At 45.7% G+C, this 21,905-nt stretch overlaps 2 protein-coding genes and 1 non-coding gene across 3 annotated transcripts in view; 1 reads left to right on the top strand and 2 right to left on the bottom strand.

The window, feature by feature from the left end:
• Ube2r2 (ubiquitin conjugating enzyme E2 R2) overlaps positions 1-5,971 on the bottom strand; it is an 88,433-nt gene extending 82,462 nt beyond the window's left edge. Inside the window, exon 1 of the mRNA XM_004658373.2 lies at positions 5,755-5,971. Within this exon, the coding sequence (XP_004658430.1) occupies positions 5,755-5,931 (177 nt within the window). The 5' untranslated portion in view covers positions 5,932-5,971. The remainder of the gene's footprint in view (positions 1-5,754) is intronic.
• Positions 5,972-6,048: 77 nt separating this feature from the next.
• Positions 6,049-9,399, bottom strand: LOC123463409 (basic proline-rich protein-like). The gene is made up of 4 exons (XM_045158575.1): positions 9,392-9,399; positions 6,713-7,125; positions 6,350-6,590; positions 6,049-6,250 (listed from the first exon to the last, which is right to left on the bottom strand). The coding sequence occupies exons 1-4, from the start codon at positions 9,397-9,399 to the stop codon at positions 6,049-6,051; spliced, it is 864 nt and encodes a 287-aa protein (XP_045014510.1).
• On the top strand, positions 9,311-9,451 carry LOC123458068. The gene has a single exon (XR_006635374.1). It is a non-coding gene; the product is annotated as a U4 spliceosomal RNA (small nuclear RNA).
• The last annotated feature ends 12,454 nt before the right edge of the window (positions 9,452-21,905 follow it).

Raw genomic sequence — 21,905 nt, 5'->3', positions numbered from 1 at the left:
ATAACTTGAGCTAGAGAGAGGGCTAGATGTGGTGACACATGCCTGTAATTCCAGTACTGGGGAGCTAAGTGGCTGCGGCAGGAGAATTACAGCAGGTTGGAGGCCAGCAGTGTCTACATGCCACAGAAGAGTCTACAATATACAAAACAGAAGAAAACGCTTTGTCTGTGAAGCTGTGTGTAGTGGCACATGCCTGTAATCCCAGCACTTTGAAAGCAAAGGCAGGAGAAACGCTGCCAGTTTAAAGCCATTCTTGGCTACATAGTAAATTCCAAGGTACTCTAGGCTACAAAACAAGAAACTATCTCAAAAACATTATTTTATTGCCAGCCATGTTGGGGCACACCTTTAAATCCAGCACTTGGGAAGCAGAGGTAGGATGATTGTTGTGAGTTCAAAATCAGCCTAAAACGACGTATGAATATGTAGCCTGGGCTACAAGGGAGACCCTACCTCGAAAAAAAAAAAAAAAAAAAAAAAAAAACAAGCTGGAGAGATGGCTTAGCAGTTAAAGCATCTGCTTGCAAAGCCAATGAACTCAGGTTTGATTCCTCAGGTCCCATGTATGCACAAGGTGGCACATGTGTCTGGAGTTCGTTTACAGTGGCTAGAGGCCCTGGCACACCCTTTCTTTCTCTCTCTCTCTCTCTCTCTACCTGCTTCTCTCTCTCTCTCAAATGAATAAATAAATAAAACACACACAAAAAAAATCTATCTAGGCTGAGTGTGGGTGGCACATGCCTTTATCCCAGCACTGGGGAAGAGCACCATGAGTTGTAGGCCAGCCTGGTACTACAGACTGAGTGCCAGGTCAGCGTGGGCTAGAGTGAGCCCCTACCTCAAAGGAAAAAAGAAAAGGGGGCTAGAGAGATGGCTTAACGGTTAAGGCGCTTGTCCACAAAGCCTAAGGACCCAAGTTCAGTTCCCCAGTACCCATGTAAGCCAGATGCACAAAGGTGGCACACACGTCTAGAGTTCATTTGTAGTGGCTAGAGGCCCTGGCATGCTCATTTTCTCTCTCTCTCTAATAACTAAATAAAAGTTAAAAAAAAATAATTCATTAATTAAATGAAATGAATTAAAAATAATTCATTAATTAATTAAAATTCATTAATTAATTTTGCCAAGTGCAGTGGTGCACACCTTTAATCCCAGCACTTGGGAGGCAGAGGTAGGAGGACTGCCATAAGTTCGAAGCCACCCTGAAACTACATAGTGAATTCCAGGTCAGCCTGAGCTGGGGGGAAAAAAAAAAATTAGCCAGGCATGGTGGTGCTTATCTTTAAATCCCAGCACAGGGGAGGCAAAGGTAGAAGGATCACTGTGAGTTCGAGGCCACCCTGAGACTACATAGTAAATTCTAGTTCAGCCTGAGCTAAAGTGAGACCCTACCTTAAAAAAACAAAAATTAAAATTAAAAAAAAAAAAAAAGATTATGTCACATATAGAAAATGAGTCCAATTTGAAAGTAAATTGTATTAAACCTTATACTCACATTGGGTAAGGGAGAAGAGTGGTACAAAAACTGCCAACTTTTTAACTGCAGCTGTACAAGAGCACACTAAAAGCCTTGTTTTAAGATACAAACAGTGAAATAAAAAACAATGACCATAAATTTGCTTTGTCCAAGGAAGGACTAATCAGATAACACAATAAGGGGCAAACCAGAAGAATATGCAACTGAAAAATTTCTCACAAAAGTCTAAAATGTAAACCAGCTTATGAATGTTTTAATATTTTTTAAATTTATTCATTTGCAAGCACAGAGACAGAGCGAGAAATAAATAGAGAATGGGCAGCCAGGGCCTCTTGCCATTGCAAACAAACTCCAGATGCATGAGCCACATTGTGCATTTGGCTTTACATGAGTACTAGGGATTCACACTCGAGCTATCAGGCTTTGCAAGCAAGCGCCTTTAGCCACTAGGCCACCTCTCCAGGCCCCTTATTTATTTTCTTGAGACAAGGTCTGGCTGTGTAACTCACACTGGCCTGGAACTCACTATGTAGCCCAGACTGACCTCAAAGTATCATCTTCCTGCTTCAGGCAGTACTGAGAGTACAGGTCTGTGTACCATGTCCTGGTAAAATAGAATCTTATTTGAGTCAGGGTCTCATGTATCCCAGGCTAGTCTTGAACTCTTATGTAGCTGAAGATGACCTTGAACTTCTTGTGGTCCTCCTGTCTCTACCTCTGGAGTGATGGGATTATAGGTATGTACTTCTATGTGGTACTGGGAATTGAACCCCAGGCATTGTACATGGTAGGCAAGCAGTCTACCAGCTGAACTACATCCCTGACTCCAATTATAAAATAATAATTACTGTTATTATTATTACTATTACTTTAAATCAAGGCTGACCTGGAACTTACTCTGTAGCTCAGGCTGGCCTCCAAACTCATGGTGGTCCTTCTACCTCAGCGAGCTGGATTAAAGGTGTGAGCCACCACACTAGGCTAGGCTGAAAATTCATAAGCCAAGCCTGGCTTTACGTGGGTACTGGAGAATCAAACCTGGGCCAGCAGGCTTTGCAAGCCAGCACCTTTAACCACTAAGCCATCACCCCAGCTTGCTTTAAAAAAAAAAAGGCGGGCTGGAGAGATGGCTTAGCGGTTAAGCGCTTGCCTGTGAAGCCTAAGGACCCCGGTTCGAGGCTCAATTCCCCAGGACCCACATTAGCCAGATGCACAAGCTCATTCTCTCTCTCACTCTCTGCCTGCCTGCCTCTCTCTCTCTCTTAAATAAAAAATAAACAAAACAATAACAAAAAAAGGGGGGGAGCTGGAAAGATGGCTTAGTGGTTAAGTGCTTGCCTGTGAAGCCTAAGGACCCTGGTTCGAGGCTTGATTCTCCAGGACCCACATTAACCATATGCAAAGGGGGCGCATGCATCTGGAGTTTGTTTACAGTGGCTGGAAGCCCTGGCGTGCCCATTCTCTCTCTCTCTGCCTCCTTCTCTCTGTCGCTCTCAAATAATAAACAAGCAAAAGAAATTTTAAAAAAAAAGAAAGAAAGAAAGGGGTGCTGGAGAGATGGCTTAGCGGTTAAGGCATTTGCCTGTGAAGCCTAAGTATCCAGGTTCGATTCTTCAGGTCCCACCTAAGCCAGATACACATGCCATCATTTGCAGTGGCTAGAGGCCCTGGCATGCCCATTATCTCCCTCTCCCTCGCTAATAAATAAATAAAAATAAAAATAAATCAGAAAAAAAATTGCATTAGGGGTTGGGGAGATAGTTCAGTGAGGAAAAGTAGTGCTTACCATGAAAGTATAAGGACCCAGAGTTTGAGCCCCAAAATCCATGTTTAAAAAAGGTGGGTGGAGCTAGAGAGACGGCTTAGTGGTTCAGACACTTGTCTGTAAAGCCAAAGAACCCAGGTTCAATTTCCCAGTACCCACATACACGTAAGGCCAGATGCATAAGGTGGTAAGTGCATCTGGAGTTCATTTGCAGTGCTAAAGGCCCTGTGCACCCATTCTTTGTCTTTCTCTCTCTCCCTCTCTGTCTCTCAAATAAATAAATAAAATATTTTTTAAAATATGGGTATAGTGGTGCAGTTATTAATTCCAGAGCTGGGGAGACAAAAAAGACAGAAGGATACCTGAGGCTCACTGGCCAACAGTCGGTCTAGCCTACTTGGCAAGTTCCAGGCCAGTGAAGCCTTGTCTCAAAAAAGGTGGAAGGCGCCTGAGGAACCACATATGAGGTTATCCCTTGTCTTGTACAAATACCCCCAAGGTGGGCTCACAGACACATACACAAAATGTATTGAAGGAGATGAGCTAGTATTCATTGACCTAAACTTCTGTTGTCCCAAATAATACTTTTCTGAAACTTAAACTTTATCCTTTTTTAAAAAAAAAATATTTTATTTTTATTTATTTGACACAGAAAAAAAGAGAAGGTGGGGGGGAGGGAGAGAGGGAGAATGGGCGCACCAGGGCCTCCAGCCATTGCAAACAAACTCCTGACACATGCGCCACCTTGCACATCTGGCTAATGTGGGTCCTAGGGAATCAAACCTGGGTCCTTTGGCTTTGCAGGCAAATGCCTTAACTGCTAAGCCATCCCTCCATCCCCTAAACTTACATTCCCTAAACTTTTACAGTAATTTTGTTTTTTTTTTTAAAAAAAAGCTTTGGTAGTGGTAAATTCCACTTTATGCAGTATTTCCAGTATCTACACATGAACATTTTATATTTGACAATACAGAACATAGATTAACATGGACACAGTATTACTTTTTCCAATATGTCACTAATCACTTGTAACTTACAATTTTAAATAACCTGCACTTAAAATGTATAGTGTATGCTAACCACAAAAGATGAAGCAAACAATTGGTGAAGATAGCATTCTTATATAATTTTCTAAAAATGCCCTTCTGCTAGTTATTCAATGACTATCCCAGGCAAAAATATTAAACATTCGCAAATCAATACCCCTTTCAACGAAGTTGACCCAATTTAAAGCCCAAAACTGAGGCTTCTACCTTTTGAAGGGGAGGAAACAAGAGTTAAGTAATTGGGTAGTCCTAAAAATACACATCACAACTACATGACTAAGATACTCATTTAAAACTTGTGCCAAGATAACCCCTCCCTTCAAAACAAAATTGACTCACTGGCCTATTTTACTTAATTTTAGAAATAAAAGATTAAATGGATTCCTAAACACTCATTTCCTGTGTCTGCTTCCAGTTTAAAACATTGTAATCTTCAATCTGTGACTCCTTTCAAAAACTCTTAAAACGATTAAAAAAAAAAATTCCCTCTCTCCTAGTTATTTACTTTGAGTTCAAAACAAAAACACTGAACTCTCTATGGTAACTCCTGCCTCACCTCAGGTGATACTTCTCATTTGTGACATGACCCTATTTGCTGGAGTTAACCACTTGAGCCAAAAGCTTTCAAATTTGTCCCCCTTGAGGTGGGAAATTATCCATCTCCCTATATGACCCATCCTACCCTTTGTGGCTCTACGTATAGAAGAAAAAAAAACAAATGCTAGTAAACTTAGGTGAAGACAAAGGGTATTTTGAAAGAAGCAGCCTGTGAGGTAAGTGGAGAATGAGGACAGGGAGGGCTAAATTAAAGTTCTCTCAAGTGGATAATGGCAAGACAACGCAGCACTTTTTTTTCTTTACCATCCCCCCCCTTCCCATGACCAGAGTCCTCTTCCTCATTACCACCCACCAGAATACAGAGTTGGAACCACTACTACCTAAAAAGACCAAGGAATCCTCAAAATGTCAGGGCACTGGCAGCATTGGGAGTGACAAGCGACTACCCCTCCCCCACTGTCGCCTCTCCCCCCCCCCGCCCCCCAAAAAATAAGAAAAGTCCAATCCAGTAAGTGCAGGTCACCCTGCCCTCTGGGGCAGTTCCAGCCTGCGCAGAGAAGGCTCTGATGGGAGGTCGAGGACGGGCAGACAGACCATCTCTCCTTCCACACACCCTCAGCTGGAGAAACAAAACAAAGACAGCCCTGCTGCCCTAGTAGCCACTGCCCGGGCCACAGAGGCTTTCCTGGTTCCCGGGGCACGCTGGCCTGCCGCCCCCGCCCCATGACAAAGAAAAGGCACTTGGGGAACAAGGCCTTCCTGCCTGCACGGCTGGGGGCGGGGGCTGCGGGTGAGGCGCCCCCTCCCGCCCCGCTCCACGCACCCGCAAAACCAACCCCAGGCGGCGGTGAGCCCGGGCCCCGGCGGCGCGTGGGGAAGCAGGACCGGGAAAAGGGGTTTGCGGGTACCTTGAAGTAGCCGCCTTCGTAGAGGGTATTGGGGGGTCCGAAGATGGCCACCTCCCAGTTGTAGAGGTCGGACTCATCCACCAGGGTGATCCGGAAGCCCTCCACCGGCTCCTCCTGCAGGGATTTCAGTTCGAGCATCAGAGCCTTTTGCGAGCTGGTCATCTGCTGCTGGGCCATCGCGGCGGCGGCGGCGGCCGTGCGGGGCCGGGGCCCCAGTCCTCGCGCACCGGCCCCGGACCAGGCCCCTCCCCTCCTCCGCTCGCCCTCGGGCCGGGCCGGACCAGGCCCCGGTCTTCACACGCCCGCCCTGCGGGCCGGACCAGGCCCCACACGGCCCGTGGGCCCGCCCGGGGTCCTCCTCACACACGACGCGGGCCGGGCCGGGCCGGGCCGACCGGGCGGGGCGGGGCGGCGCGACGCGGCGCGGCGCTGGAGGGAGTTCGGGGGATTCGCTCCGGGCCCCGGGGCTCCCCCCCCGGAGGGGGCCTCTCTCTGGCTGCGCGGGGGGGAGAGGAGGTGGAAGCGGAGGAAGGCGGCGGAGGACGGGCGATGGTGGAGACTGGGGGCCGGGCCGGCCCGGGAGCGCCGCGCTCACTAGCCCTTCTCGTCCTTTCTCCTCCTCGGGGGCCGAGGGGGCGCGCGCGGGAGGGATCGCGGGGCGCGGGGGGCTCGGGACGGCGGCGGCGGCGGCGCGGGGGGAGGGGCGGCGGAGGAGAGCCAGAGCGCCTCGCGCCGCGGGAGCGACACAGCCGACGACGACGAGGAGGAGGAGGAGGAGGACGCGGGAGGGAGGCGGGGAGCAGGGAGGAGGGGCGCGCGCCGGGAGGAGGGCGGCCCTGACGGCCACGGCCCGACGCGCGTGCGCGCGCGCCCCTCCCCCGCCCGCCCGCCCGCCTCGCCCTCCTCCTCCTCCTCCTCCTCCTGCTGCTGCCCCCCACCGGCCCGCCTCCTGCCCCACGGTGGCGGCGCTTTGTGACGCCGGCCTGTGCCCCCCGCCCGCACACCCTGAAGCGGCCTGGCGCCCCCGGGGTGGGGGGGCCGTGGGCGGGCCGCCGCCGGTCGCCTTTGGCCCCGAGTGACGGTTGTGCGGCTGCACGCCGCCGTCCCAGAGGCCTGCCCCGGAAGGAGCTCCCCGCCCGAAGCCCCTCGAGGGCCACCCCAGGGTCTCCGCAGCCGGCCTCCGGGGAGCCCTGGTCCTCCGCAAGCCCCAGGGGGACGGGCTGCGAGCCGGTACTGACTGTGGGTCTGCGAGATGAAAACAGGCCTGCTGACCCGTCCCGCTGGTCCAGCACTTCCCCACCACCACCACCACCCCGGGCCTGGGCGCCCCCGGGGCAAGCTACCTTCGGGAAGGCTTTTCCCAAAGGAGACCTGGAGTGAAGCAGGCCGGCCAGTTTGTACTTCCCTTTATGAAGAGGAAGTTAGGAGGAAAGAGTGAAAAACAACACTGGTAACTGGGCTCCTGCGAGGCCCTGTGTTTTGTATGGCTATACCTTAATTTACCTGTTTGTGAAATGCTGTAGTTGGGCCAGACTTGGCTCGGGCCTGTAATCACAACATAGGGAGACAGAGGCAAAAGGGAGGCCAGCCTGGACCTATATAGCGCTACATACTGAGACCCCATCTCCAAAAAGAAAACCACCAAAAAAAAAAAAATACTGTGGTTGGACTTTGATCTGTTAGAGATCCTTTCTGCTTGATTGTTCAACCTGAAACTGAGGGACTTTTGAAATAATCATGACTGAAATGAGATAGGGAGACAGCCCTTGGTTGCTGTTAGAATACCCTTCTCTTAGATGGCTTATCCTCTAACTGCCCGTGATACAGTGAGAATAACATACCATTCTGGGATCAGAAAAGTTCTTCTCTCCATCTCTTCCTGTTTCATCAGCTTTTGTAAAAGCAAGTTAATTATACCCAACAGAAGGAATTGTAATGATTAAATGAGATCATCTATATACAACATTGAGCATACATGGTAAATAATCCATAAAGAAGAACTTTAAATAAACTTTTTTAAAATTTGGGGCTGGAGAGATGGTGTAGCAGTTAAGCACTTGCCTGTGAAGCCTAAGGACCCCGGTTCGAGGCTCGATTCTCCAGGACCCACGTTAGCCACACGCACAAGGGGGCGCACGCGTGGAGTTCGCTTGCAGCGGCTGAAAGCCCTGGCGTGCCCATTCTCCCATGCTTTCTCTCTGTCTGTCACTCTCAAATAAAAATAAACAAAAAATTTAAAAAATATAGTTTTTAATTAAAAGCATGGTTGTATTTTGTAATCCCAACACTCAGGAGGATCAAAGTTCAAAGACATTATTTGAATATTAGCTACATAGCCTGAACTACATGAGACCCAGTTTCCAAAGAGGAATCATGCAGGAGCCAAGGTAGGAGGATAGCTGTGAGTTCGAGGCCAGTGAGATTCACTGCATATTAAATTCCAGGTCAGTCTAGTCTAGAGTGAGACCCTATCTAAAAAAAAAAAAAAAAAATCACACGGGCTTCAGATGACATTTGTAGTGTTTCCTAAAACTGGAGTTTTGGGTTTTGTTTTTTTGTGTGTGTGTGTGTTTTGTTTGTTTGTTTTGTTTTTGGTATTTCTAGGTAGAGTCTCACTCTAGCCCAGGCTGACCTGGAATAATTCACTATGTAGTCTTAGGGTGGCCTCAAACTCACAGCAATCCTCCTACCTCTGCCTCCCGAGTGCTGGGACTAAAGGCGTGTGCCACCACGCCAGCTACTTTTGTTTTGATTTGTTTTTAAGGGAACAATCATAAGGGTTAAGTGCTATTTCCATCACATCATACCAAAGGCACATAATAGAGCAACATGACCAGCATTGTTGATGTTGACCTTGATCACCTGGTTGAGGTAGTATGTCAGGTCTCTCCACTGTAAAGTTACTCTGTTTCCTCCCCCGCATCTTCTTGTACTGAACTGTTTGGAAGGAAGTCACTGTACAATTCAATTAATGAACTATTTATTTATATTACAGGGTCTTGTAATATAGCCTACGTTGACCTATATAACTCATTATATAGCCCAAGGTGCCTTGAAACTTATGATCCTACCAGGTGTGGTGGCACCCACCTTTAATCCCAGCACTTGGGAGGCAGAGGCAGGAGTTCAAGGCCACCCTAAGAGTACATAGTGAATTCCAGGTCAGCCTGAGCTAGAGTGAAACTCTACCTGGAAGAAAAAATAAAGAAATAAACAAACTTGTGATCCTCCTACCTCTTGCCTATCTAGTGATACAAATACAGTCATATACTACCACCATGCCTGATCATCTTTGGCTACATAAAGAAGCCAGTGTGGGCTTCATGAGATCCTGTTTCAACAAACCAAATTCACTAAACAACAAAAAACCACCATTGTCAACTGGGCATGCATGTAATCCCAGCACTCAGGAGGCAGAGATAGGTGGATCTGGAGACACAGAAGTAAGAGAATCTCTGTAAGTTTGAGGCCACCTTGGGACTACATAGTAAATTATTCCAGGTCAGAGAGAGCTAGAGCAACAACCCTATTTTGAAAACTTAAAAAGAAAGAAAGAAGCTTTGCGCAGTGGCAGTATCGTAGCCAATGAGGTTTATCCGAGGCGCGATTATTGCTAATTGAAAACTTTTCCCAATACCCCGCCATGACGACTTGAAATATAGTCGGCATTGGCAATTTTTGACAGTCTCTACGGAGACTGTAAAAAAAAAAAAAAAAAAAAAAAAAAAAGAAAGAAAGAAAGAAAACATTCTCTAGCTACCCGCCCAAATCCTATCTAGGTCAGAAGACTAAATTCCACTATTCCAATGAAATAAGTGCTACTCTCAAAAAACAAAAACAAACAAAAAAAAAAAGGTTTCAGGCATGGTGGTGCATGCTTTTAATCCCAGCACTCAGGAGGCAAAGGTAGGAGGATCACTGCGAGTTCAAGGCTACCCTTAGACTACATAGTGAATTCCAGGTCAGCCTGGGTTACTGGGCTAGAGTGAAATCCTACCTCGAAAAACAAAAATCAAAACAAAAATTCTAATTAAAGCATTCCCTCCTCTCAAAATGATGATGTATACCTAGTTCTAGCTTCCTTCCTTGACCATTCAATTTAAGGACGAGAAGATTGCTGACCTAGAAACCTGGGAGAAGATGTTGACACCTTTAATAGCAAGGCTGTGAGTGGACAAATAGGTAGAAAAGTCACCTTCAAAGCATTTCACCCACACAAAGTCATCATAGCCCCACCCTGAACTACAGGATGGAAGATCCCTAGACTAACCTATTGAAAGCTGGTTCCTGGGTGCAGAACAAAACACAAACTCATACCAAGTATCTACTATGAGCATGACCCTAAGCTGAAAACTTTAATGTCATCATAAGCTATGTACTCAAGTCTCTTCATTCTTGGTGGAATTGCAATTCCACAGGTCTTATCCTGGCCAGTAAAGACATTATCTTTTAGTACTTGCAACTGTTGCTTATTCAATTCTGTATCTCAAGCACTAAGCACTTTATCTGATACAAAGTAGCCACTTAAGTATTTATCTTTTTAAAGTATTTTATTTATTTATTAGAGCGCAGGAGCGAGAATGAGTATGCCAGGGCCTCTAACCACTGCAAATGACCAGATACATGAGCCATCTTGTACACCTGGCTTATATGGGTACTAGGAAATCAAACCTAGGGTCTTAGGCTTTGCAGGCAAGTGCTTAACCACTAAGCCATCTCTCCAGTCCAACATTTGTTACCTTTGTCTTATTTTTTTTCTTCTTTTTGGTTTTTCGAGGTAGGGTCTCACTGTAGTTCAGGCTGACCAGAAATTCATTCTGTAGTCTCAGGGTGGCCTTGAACTCATAGTGATCCTCCTACCTCTGCTTCCCTAGTGCTAGGATTAAAGGCATGCACCACCACACTGGCTATTTTTGGTTTTTGAGATAGGGTCTCACTCTAGCCCAGGCTGACCTAGAATTCACTATATAGTTCAGGCTGGCCTCGAACTCACAGTGATCCTTGGTCCAAGGATTGACAAAGACTCACGATGGCCAGGTTTGGAAACAATCTAATCCTAACACTTGGGAGGATGAGGCAGAGGATTGCCTTGAGTTCAAAACTATATAAGTAGCAAGGCATGGTGCAGCATGCCTTTAAACCCAGCACTCAGGAGGCAGAGGTAGGAAGATCGCCAAGAGTTCGAGGCCACCCTGAGACTACAGAGTGAATTCTAGGTCAGCCTGGGCTACAGTGAGACCCTACGTCAAAAAAAAAAAAAAAAAAAAAGCTATTACCAAACCAGCCAGAGCTTCATAGCAAGAGTCTCTCAAACACACAGAGAAAGAGCGACAGAGTCTGACTCACAGCCAATATAATCATTATCACAAAATAACACATTGAACCCCACCCTCCACCTCCATGGATAGACTGTCTGGCACATAGTAGGTGCTCAATACTACTAAATACATAATCCTATATCAGCTAGTCCAATTTTTGTCACATATTAAGTCAAAAGAAAGACTGACAGCCACTGGGGAAGCTGAGACAGGTAAGCCTGGGCACTTGAACAAGTCTGTCTCAAAAATTAAAAGACAAGCCCAGTGTGGTGGCACAGACCTTTAATCCCAGCACTTCGGGGTGGGGGGTAAGAGGTAGGAGGATTGCTATGAGTTCAAGGCCACCCTGAGACTACAGAGTGAATTCCAGGTCAGCCTGGGCTAGAGTGAGACCTTACCTTGAACCCCCCACCAAAAAATTAAAAAACAAAAAGCAGGGGCTGGAGAGATGGCTTAGCAGTTGAGCGCTTGCCTGTGAAGCCTAACGACCCTGGTTTGAGTCTCAGTTCCCAGGACCCACGTTAGCCAGATGCACAAGGGTCGCATGCATCTGGAGTTCATTTGCAGTGGCTGGAGGTCCTGGCGCACCCAATCTCTTTCTCTCTTTCTCCCTCCCTCTCTCTCTCTCTCTCTCTTTCTCTCTCTCTGTCTCTCTGCCATTTTCTCTGTGTCTTTTGCTCTCAAATAAATAAATAAATGATCCCAGCACTTGGGAGGCCAGAGGTAGAGGTAGGAGGTTCACTGTAAGTTTGAGGCCACCCTGAAACTACATAGTGAATTCCCGTCAGCACAGGGCTATAGCAAGACCCTACCTTGGAAAAGGAAAACCAAAAAAAAAAAATTTTTTTTTAATTTTTTTTTTGTTTTTATTTTCATTTATTTATTTGACAGCAACAGACAGAGAAAGAGGCAGAGAGAGAGAGAGAGAGAGACAGAGAGAGAGAGAGAGAATGGGCGTGCCAGGGCTTCCAGCCACTGCAAATGAACTCCAGATGCATACGCCCCCTTGTGCATCTGGCTAACGTGGGTCCTGAGGATCGTGCCTCGAACTGGGGTCCTTAGGCATCAAAGGCAAGCGCTTAACTGCTAAGCCATCTCTCCAGCACCCCCCCCCCAAATTTTTTTAAAATATCCCAGCACTCAGGAGGCTGAGGTAGGAGGATCGTCATGGGTTTAAGTCCATCTTAGGCTACAGAATGAGTCCTGGACTAGAGTGAGACTCCAACTTAAAAAAAAAAAAAAAAACTAAAGCAGGGCTGGAGAGATGGCTTACCGGTTAAGTGCTTGCCTGTGAAACCTAAAGACCCTGGTTCGAGGCTTGATTCCCCAGGACCCACGTTACCCAGATGCACAAGGGGGCGCACGCGTCTGGAGTTCGTTTGCAGTGGCTGGAAGCCCTGGCGTGCCCATTCTCTCTCTCTCTGCCTCTTTCTCTTTCTCTGTCTGTTGCTCTCAAATAAATAAAATAAACAAAAAATAATAAATAAAAAAAAAACTAAAGCAAAACCTGGCATGGTGGTGCACGCCTTTAATCCCAGCACTTGGGAGGCAGACACAGGAGAATCACCTAGAATTCAAGGCCACCTGAGACTACATAGTTAATTCCAGGTCAGCCTGGACCAGAGTGAGACCCTACCTCAAACAAACAAACAAACAAACAAACAAGAGCTGGAGAGATGGCTTACTGGTTAAGATGCTTGCCTGTTAAGCCAGTACCCATATAAAGCCAGATGCACGAGGCAGCCCATGTATCTGGAGTTTGTAATGGCTGGAGGCCTTGACACACCATTTTCTGTCTGTCTGTCTCTCTCACATACACACACACAAGTGCATGTACTTGTTATTTTTCTTTGTCTTGTTTTGTTTTTTTGAGGTAGGGTCTCTAGTTCAGGCTGATCTGGAATTCACTATGTACTCCCAAGTGCTGGGATTAAAGGCATGCATCACCACAGCTGGCTACTTTTTCTTTTTTAAAATATTTTACTTTATTTATTTATCAGAGAGAGAGAATATGGGGGAGCCAGGACTTCTAGCCACTGCAAATGAACTCCAGACTCATGCACTACCATGTGCATCTGGCTTATGTGGGTTCTGAGGAATTAAACCTGTATCCTTGGGCTTCGCAGGCAAGTGCCTTAACTGCTGAGGCATCTCTCCAGGCCCACCATGAGTCTTTTTTTTTTTTTTTTTTTGGTTTATTTTTATTTACTTATTTGAGAGCGACAGAGAAAGAGGCAGAGAGAGAGAGAGAGAGAGAGGGAGAGAATGGGTGCGCCAGAGCCTCCAGCCACTGCAGACGAATTCCAGATGCGTGTGCCCCCTTGTGCATCTGGCTAAAGAGGGTCCTGGGGAATCAAGCCTCGAACCGGGGTCCTTAGGCTTCACAAGCAAGCACTTAACCGCTAAGCCATCTCTCCAGCCCATGAGCCATTTTTTTAATATTTAAAATTTTATTATTTATTTATTTATTTATCGGTTTTTCAAGGTAGGGTCTCACACTAGCCCAGGCTGACCTGGAATTCACTATGTAGAATTCATGGTGATCCTCCTACCTCTACCTCCCAAGTGCTGGGGTTAAAGGCATGCACCACCTCGCCTGGTACCATGAGTCTGTCTTTCTTTGTTTCTTTCTTTGTTTCTTTCTTTCTTTGACAGAGAGGGAGAGGGAGAGAATGAATGCAAATGAACTCCAGACACGTGTGCCCCCTTGTGCATCTGGCTAATGTGGGTCCTAGGGAATCAAATCTGAGTCCTTTGGCTTTGCAGGCAAACGCCTTAACCACTAAGCCATCCCTCCAGCCCACCATCAGTCTTTTTAAGAGATCATTTTTTTCTTTTCCTTTTGGTTTTTCGAGGTAGAGTCTCACTCTAGTCCAAGCTGACCTGGAATTCATTATGTAGTCTTAAGGTGGCCTTGAACTCACAATAATCTTCCTACCTCTGTCTCTAGAGTGCTGGGATTAAAGGTCTGTACCACCACACTGGCTCTCACTCTCTCTATATATCTGACTCTCTCTTTCGAGTGAATTAATTAAAAAAATATGTCAGGGACAGTGGCAGCTCCAAGTTCAATGAGAGACTCTTCTCAAGGAAATAAAGTGAAAAAGCAATAAGTGGAGGATACACAGTGCCCCTTGCCTCTGAACACAGCACATGGGACACACACATCTGCACACACACGTATACACCATACACACAATCCACATGCACACAAAAATAAAGAGACCAAAAACAACTTTGTGTGTGTGTGTGTGTGTGTGTGTGTGTGTGTGTGTGTGTGTTTTGAGGCAGGGTTTCACTCTGTCCCAGGCTGATCTGGACAACACTATGTACTCTTAGGCCAAGCTCGAACTCATGGTGATCCTTATACCTCTGCCTCCCAAATGCTAAGATTAAAGATATGCACCACAGATGGGGGTGGTGGCGCACACCTTTAATTCCAGAACTCGGGAAGCAGAGGTAGGAGGATCGCTGTGAGTTCAAGGCCATCCTGAGACTCTGTAGTGAATTCCAGGTCAGCCTGGGCTAGAGTGAGACCCTATCTCGAAAAACAAACAACAACAACAACAAAAAGTTTAAAAAGATTCAATTAGTAGCACACACACATATAAAAGGACTGGCAGAAACAACTTGCTACAGCTTTCTGTATTGTTTCATAATGCAGAGGTTGACTTGAGGGATGAGTGAGTGCCCTCTAGTGGTAAAAAAATAAAAAAACCAGACTCCATACCTTCGATTGAAGCCACAGGTCCAAAACATCACCTGGTATTTGCCAACCAGGACACTCTATAAAGTCCAGTAACTTTTTTTCTCCTCCAAGAGAAAAAGATAATCAGGAGTGTTTAACCTATAAGGTGATCAAGGTTTTGTGTAGCATATGCCTGACTCTGGATGCTATGGATTCTACTCCCAGCAATCCCCATCAACACACACACAAGGCTTTGAGGCACTGTCTCACGCTAGCCTAGGCTGATCTGGACTCACTTTGTGGACACCAGGATGGTCTTGAACTCATGATAAACCTCAAGTTTCAGAGTGTTTGGATTACAGGTGTGAGCCACCATGAATTCCCTATGTAGTCTCAGGATGGCTTGTGATCCTTCTACCTCTGCCTCCCAGGTGCTGGGATTAAAGGCATATGCCACCACACCTGGCTTTCTTTTTTTTTTTTTTTTTTTTTTGGTTTTTCGTGGTAGGGTCTCACTCGTGCCCAGGCCGACCTGGAATTCACTATGTAGTCTCAGGATGGCCTCGAACTCACGGAGATCCTCCTACCTCTGCCTCTCAAGTGCTGGGATTAAAGGCATGTGCCACCATGCCTGTTTTTTGTTTTTTTGTTTTTTTTTTTTGAGATAGGGTTTTGTTCTAGCTCAGGCTAACCTGGAATTCATTATGTAGTCTCAGGCTGTCTTTTGAACTCATGGCAATCCTCCTACATCTGCCTCCTGAGTGCTAGGACTAAAGTTGTGTGCCATCACACCTGGATCACCATGAGTCTTTTTGTTTTTCTTTTCTTTTCTTTTCTTTTCTTTTTTTCTTTTTTTTTTTTGAGTCTTTTTAAGATATATATTTTTTTCTTTTTGCTTCAAGGTGGAGTCTTACTCTAGCCCAGGCTGACCTGGAATTCACTATGTAGTCTCAGGATGGCCTTGAGCCACCTCTCTAGCCCCAAGAGATCAATATATTTTATTTAGTATGTTAACATATGTAAAAGAAAGACTTGGACACTGCCATTAGGAGTCACAGTATTCTCTTGTGGTAGGCTCTTTATGTGCATATTATTTAATTCTCACAAAACCCCATGATGTGGTACTTATTATAAAGTCAATTTTAAGGGCTGAAGAGTTGGCTCAGTGGTTAAGCCACTTGCCTGCAAAGCCTAAGGACACGAGTCCAATTCCCCAGGACCCCCACATAAGCCAGATAGATGCACAAGCTGGCGCTTACATTTAGTAAGGGAGTGTCACATAGTATGTTTGCAGTGGGTAGAGGTCTTGGCAAAGCCATTCTCTCTATCAAATAAAATAATTTAAATTTTGTTTTGTTTTGTTTTGTTTTTCAAGATAGGGTCTCACATTAGCCCAGGATGACTTGGCATTCATTATGTAGTCTCAGGGTGGCCTCGAACTCATGGCGATCTTCCTACCTCTGCCTTCCGAGTGCTGGAATTAAAGGCATGCACCACCATGCCTGGCTTCAATTTAAAAAAAAATTTTAAATCCATTTTATGCCAGGTATTTTTATAATGGCTCATATCTTGAATACCAGCACTCGAGAGGTTGAGGTAGCAGGACTGCCATGAGTTCAAAGCCAATTAAAGATGCTTGAAAACATTGCTGGCCTGGATTCAATCTCCCAGTTTCCATGTGAAACCAGCAGTACATGCATCTGGAGTTCATTTGCCCTGGTGTGTCCATTCTCTCTCTCATAAATAAATAAATAACCTAATGTTAGGCATGGTGGTGTACACCTTTAATCCCTGCACTAAGAAGGCAGAGGTAGGAGGATAACCATGAGTTATGAGTTCAAGGCCACTCTGAGACTACATAGTGAATTCCAGATCAGCCTGGGCTAGAGTGAGACCTTACCTTCAAAAACCACAAAAAATAAACAAATAACTTAAAAAGAAAAGATTATCCATTTTACTGAGTAAGTAAGGCTTAAAGATGTTAAGAAAATTACCCAAGCTCAGAGTTTGGAAATGGCAGAAGCTGGTTTTAACCTGAACCATCCTATTTCATGTTTTTGTTTTGTGTTGGGTTTTGTTGTTTTGGCTTTGGTTTTGTAAGATTGGGATCTTGGCATGTGGTACAGGTTGTCCCCAGAATCAAGATTCTCCTGCCACCCATCACACCTGGCTTCAACCACCCCACTTCAGTATGCCTGCTCTTAATCACCACCCTGTAATGTTCCTAGACTAATATGCCCATAACAGTGTGTTCAGAGCACCACCCACGATGAATTACAGTTGTTTACTTCCTTCCCATAGCCAGGTGCTCTTAGGAAAGTCATTCATTCTTCTTCTTTTTTTCTTTCTGGCTTTATGTGGGCAGCTGGGGAATTGAACCCAGGCCTGCAGACTTTGCAAACAAACACCTTTAACAGCTGAGCCATCACCCCAACCCCTCGTTCTCTTCTTGCCTCCCATCCTCCCACCTCCCTTTCTCCTTATTCTCTCTCTCTTTCAACAAATACATACTGAGGGCTTCCTCTGTGACACTCCCTTACTAAATGCCAGTAATATATTAATAAGTAAAACAAATATTTGCCAGAGCTGGGCCTTGTGGTGCACCACTTTAATCCCAGCACTCAGGAGGCTGAGATAGGATCACTGAGTCCAAGACCCTACCTTGAGAACAACAGCAAACAAACAAAAAAAAAAAAAAAAAAAAAAAAAAGGAAAGAGAAGCAGAAGGAATAATTTTCAGGATAGTGACATATGCCATAATCTCAACACTTAGGAGGAGAGGGAAGCAGGAGAATCCCAGTTCCAGGTCATACTCATTTACTTATCCAGTTTGAGGCTATCCTGTGACCTTGTCTGAAACCAAACAAACAAAAAGCAGAACTAGGGATGTAGCTCAGTGTGGTAGAGTGCCTGCCTAGCATGCTTCAGAACCTGGGTTCGACTCCCAGCATTGTAGAAAGAAAAAAAAAAAAAAGACAAAAATGGGCTGGATAGCTTAGTGGCTAAGATGCTTGTCTGTGAAGCCTAAGGACCCAGATTTCATGCCCCAGTACCTACCTAGGCCAAATGTACAAGGTGGCAAATGTGACTAGAGTTTGTTTTCATTTGCAGAGGCTAGAGGCCCTGGCACACCCATTCTCTCTCTGCCTTTTTCTTTTCTTTTTTTAAATTAATTTACTTGTTTGAGAGAAAGAGAGAGGCAGATAAAATAGGCACACCAGAGCCTCTAGCCACTGCAAATGAACTCCAGACCATGTGTCACCTTGTGCACTTGGTTTACATAGGTCCTGGGAAATAAAACCTAGGTCCTTTGGCTTTGCAGGCAAACACCTTAACCACTAAGCCATCTCTCCAGCCCACTTTTTTTTTTTTTTTTTTTTTGAGGCAGTGCTCTATAGTCCAGGCTGACCTGACCTGGAATTCTCTATGTAGTCTCAGGGTGGCCTCGAACGGGAGCTCTTGGCAATCCTTCTACCTTTCCCTCCTCTGCCACAGCCTGGCATTTTTTTTTTTTTAATTTATCTTTGAGCTGCGTGTGGTGATGCACGCTTTAAAAAAATTTTTTTTAATTAGTTTTCTATTCAGCAAATACAGGCAGTTTGGTACCATTATTAGGCTCATCCGTGACCTACCCCCTCCCCCGACACACGCTTTTAATCCCAGCACTCAGGAGGCAGAAGTAGGAGGATTGCCAAGATTTTGAGGCCACCCTGAGACTACATAGTGAATCCCAGATCAGCCTGAGCTAGAGGGAAAGAGAGAAATAAGCGGGGGGGGGGGGGGGTGTTGAAAAGGCCCAAAGTGAGGTCAGGGGAAGAGATTGAGTAAAGGACAGGTGGAGGGAGGGCTAATCAAAATCTAAGAGGATGCAAATAAATCACATGGAATCCTCTGGTTTCAGACAATGGAACACTCAGGAGCCATAGATTATTGTTAGAAAATTTTCAGTTCCAGGGATGGGATACTTTCAGTGAGTTGTTGGCCAGGGTGGTCCCTGATGCCCCCAAAACATTATAGGCCATTGCCGAGGTCCTTGGTTTCCCACCAGGAATAGATGGTAAGACCCTATTGCTGAAGACTCCACATACTTGGGCTGAAAGGCCACTGAGAAATCCTGCTGAACTAAGCTGATAACCTCCTCCATGTAGACCAGCTGACAGAAAGCTGGAAGAAGTCATTCTATATGTAGTTCAATGGGAGAAAGATACCACCAGTGAAGATACTCAACAGTGGACCCTGCAAGCCTTATAATTAGCCAGCCAAGCCAAATGAGCCAATGGGTGCAATAGTGGCATGTCTGTCATGGTGGAAACCAACTGCCCTACAATTGGACTGGAGGCCCACTCCATGGGGGGAAAAACATCCCTGATACTGAAAACATAAAACAGGGGTAGTCATGAGCCCTAGGGGTGTAACATCTGCTGATGTCTGGAAACATGCATATACTATGCTTATTAAACTGCCCAGTAAGCACTTCTCTTAATATTTATACCCTTACATTAACGCTGCTCTCACTTTGGGTAGAGAATCTTCTCTTTTCAGATGACAGTGACTTTGGGATGACTCAGAAGGTATCATAGTGCTGGAAAGAAGTGACTGGAGTACTGAGTAACATCTCGATCACACCTTCCAAGGCTCAGGGTCTAATACGGAAGAGGTGGTGGAAAGAATGTAAGAGCCAAAGGAAGGGTAGGACTCCTTACAATGTGTTCCCTCCAGACATAAAATGGCCTTGATATCCATGATCTCATAGTGCTTGACACTACCTACACAAGACCATCATAAGAGGAGGAAAAGACCAAGACACCAAAATAAAAGAGAGACTGATTGAGATGGGGAGGGGATATGATAGAGAATGGAATTTCAAAGGGAAAGTGTGGGGTATTACCATGGATACTTTTTATAATCATGGAAAATGTTAATAAAAATTGAGAAAAAAAAGAAAGAAAGAGAAATATGGGCATGCCAGGGCCTTCAGCCTTTGCAAAGGAACTCCAGACACATCCACCACTTTGTGCATCTGGCTTATGTGGGTCCTGGGGAATGGCACCTAGGTCCTTTGGGTTTCAGGCAAGTACTTTGATCGCTAAGCCATCTCTCCAGTGCTCTGCTTCTTTTCCTCTCTCAAAAAAATTTTTTTTGAGCCGGGTGTGGTGGTGCACACCTTTAATCCCAGCACTTGGGAGGCGAAGGTAGGATTGCTATGAGTTCGAGGCCAACCTGAGACTATGAAATGAATTTCAGGTCAGCCTGGGCTAGAAGGAGACCCTACCTCAAAAAAAAATTTTTTTTGGGGGGGTAGAGTCTTGCTCTAGCCCAGGGTGACCTGGAATACAGTATGTATTCTCAGGGTGGCCTCAAATTCACAGTGATCCTCCTACTTCTGCCTCCAGAGTGCTGAGATTAAAGGTATGTGCCTGGCTTTTTTTTTTTTTTTTTTTTTTTGAGGTAGGGTTTCGTTTTAGCTCAGGCTGACCTGGAATTTACTATATAATCTCATGGTGGCCTTGAACTCACAGTGATCCTCCTACCTCTGCCTCCCAAGTGCTGGGATTAAAGGCATGCATCACCATGCCAGGCTCTTTGTTTTTTGGGGGGGGGTATTTCAAGGTTGGGTCTCACTCTAGCCCAGGCTGACCTGGAATTTACTCTGTATTCTCAGGATGGCCTGAAACTCACGGCGATCCTCCTGCTTCTGCTTCCTGAGTGCTGGGATTAAAGGTGTGTGCCACCATGCCCAGCAAATTTTTTTAAGGCAAAAAAAAGTCTGACGTAGCTTGGTGTGGTAGCGCATACCTTTATTCCCAGCACTTGGGAGGCAGAGATAGAAGGATCACTGTGGGTTCGTGGCCAATCTGCAACTACACAGTGATTTCCAAGCAACAGTGAGACCCTATCTTGAAAAACCAAAAGAAGGGCTGGAAAGATAGCTTAGCATTTAAGGTGCTTGGTGCTTGGCTGCAAAGCGAAAGGACCCAGGTTTCATTCCCCAGGACCCATGTAAGCCAGAGGCACAAGGTGGTGAATGCATCTGGAGTTCATTTGCAGTGGCTGAAGGCCCTAGAGCGCTCATTCTTTCCCTCTCTCAAATAAGTAAATAAAAGTTGTTTTTTTTTTTTTTTTTTAAGTGTCAGAGGCCAGGCATGGGGTGACGCATGCCTTTATCCCAGCACTTGGGAGGCAGAGGTAGGAGGATCACTGTGAGTTTGAGGCCACCCTGAGATGACAGTGAATTCCAGGTCAGCCTGAGCTGGAGTGAGACCCTACCTCTGAAAACCAAAAGAAAAAAAAAAAAGAAGAAGAAGTGCCAGAGGTAGTGGTGTATGCTGGTAGTTCCAGATCATTGGAAGTTGAGACAGAAGTTCATGAGTTTAAGATCATTTTAGACAATGTAGCAATACCCTCCATCTCCAACACACACACACATACACACACACAACCAAATATGGCAGCAAATGCCTGTAATCTCAGTGAACATGAGGCAGAGGCAGGAGGACCCCTGGGACTTGCTGACTAAATTCACCAAATTAGTGAGCTCCAGATTAAGCAAGAGACCCTGTCTCAATTAACAAAGTGAAGAGTGATTGCAGAAGAAACCCAACATTGACTCTGATCTCTACAAGTATGTACACACATACACAGGCAAAGGAAAAAGTTAGGGAGGGATACAGTTCTAAAGGGAGTAGTAAGGAAAGGAAGGCTGGAAGAGACATGAATAATTTTATGAGTTTGGGAGGCTACACATGACTAGATAAAGGGAACGCAGCTGTGAAATGGAAAGACAAGAACCTTCATCAGGTTCTGGGTTACAGTTAAGTCTTACTCGACTTCCTATCGTAGACATCAAGGCCAGGGCTTGACTTTGCTTTTTTTGGTTTTTCGAGGTAGGGTCTCACTCTAGCCCAGGCTGACCTAGAATTGTAGTCTCAGGGTGGCCTCGAACTCATGATCCTCCTACCTCTGCCTCTTGAGTGCTGGGATTAAAGACGTGCACCACCATGTCCAGCTCTTGACTTTGCTTAGGTGTCTACTGTTATTTCACAGGGCCTCTTGATTGCAGAGAAACTATCACTAAGCCCAGTTGCCAAGTCTTGACTGTTTTTTAATTTTTAAAAAATATTTGGGAGGGGAGGGAATTATCATGG

This window comes from Jaculus jaculus, chromosome 1 (assembly GCF_020740685.1).
Source record: "Jaculus jaculus isolate mJacJac1 chromosome 1, mJacJac1.mat.Y.cur, whole genome shotgun sequence".
In the NCBI taxonomy this organism is placed as follows: domain Eukaryota; kingdom Metazoa; phylum Chordata; class Mammalia; order Rodentia; family Dipodidae; genus Jaculus; species Jaculus jaculus.
Note: the sequence above shows the minus strand (reverse complement) of the source record. Positions and strands in the feature narration are given on the sequence as shown.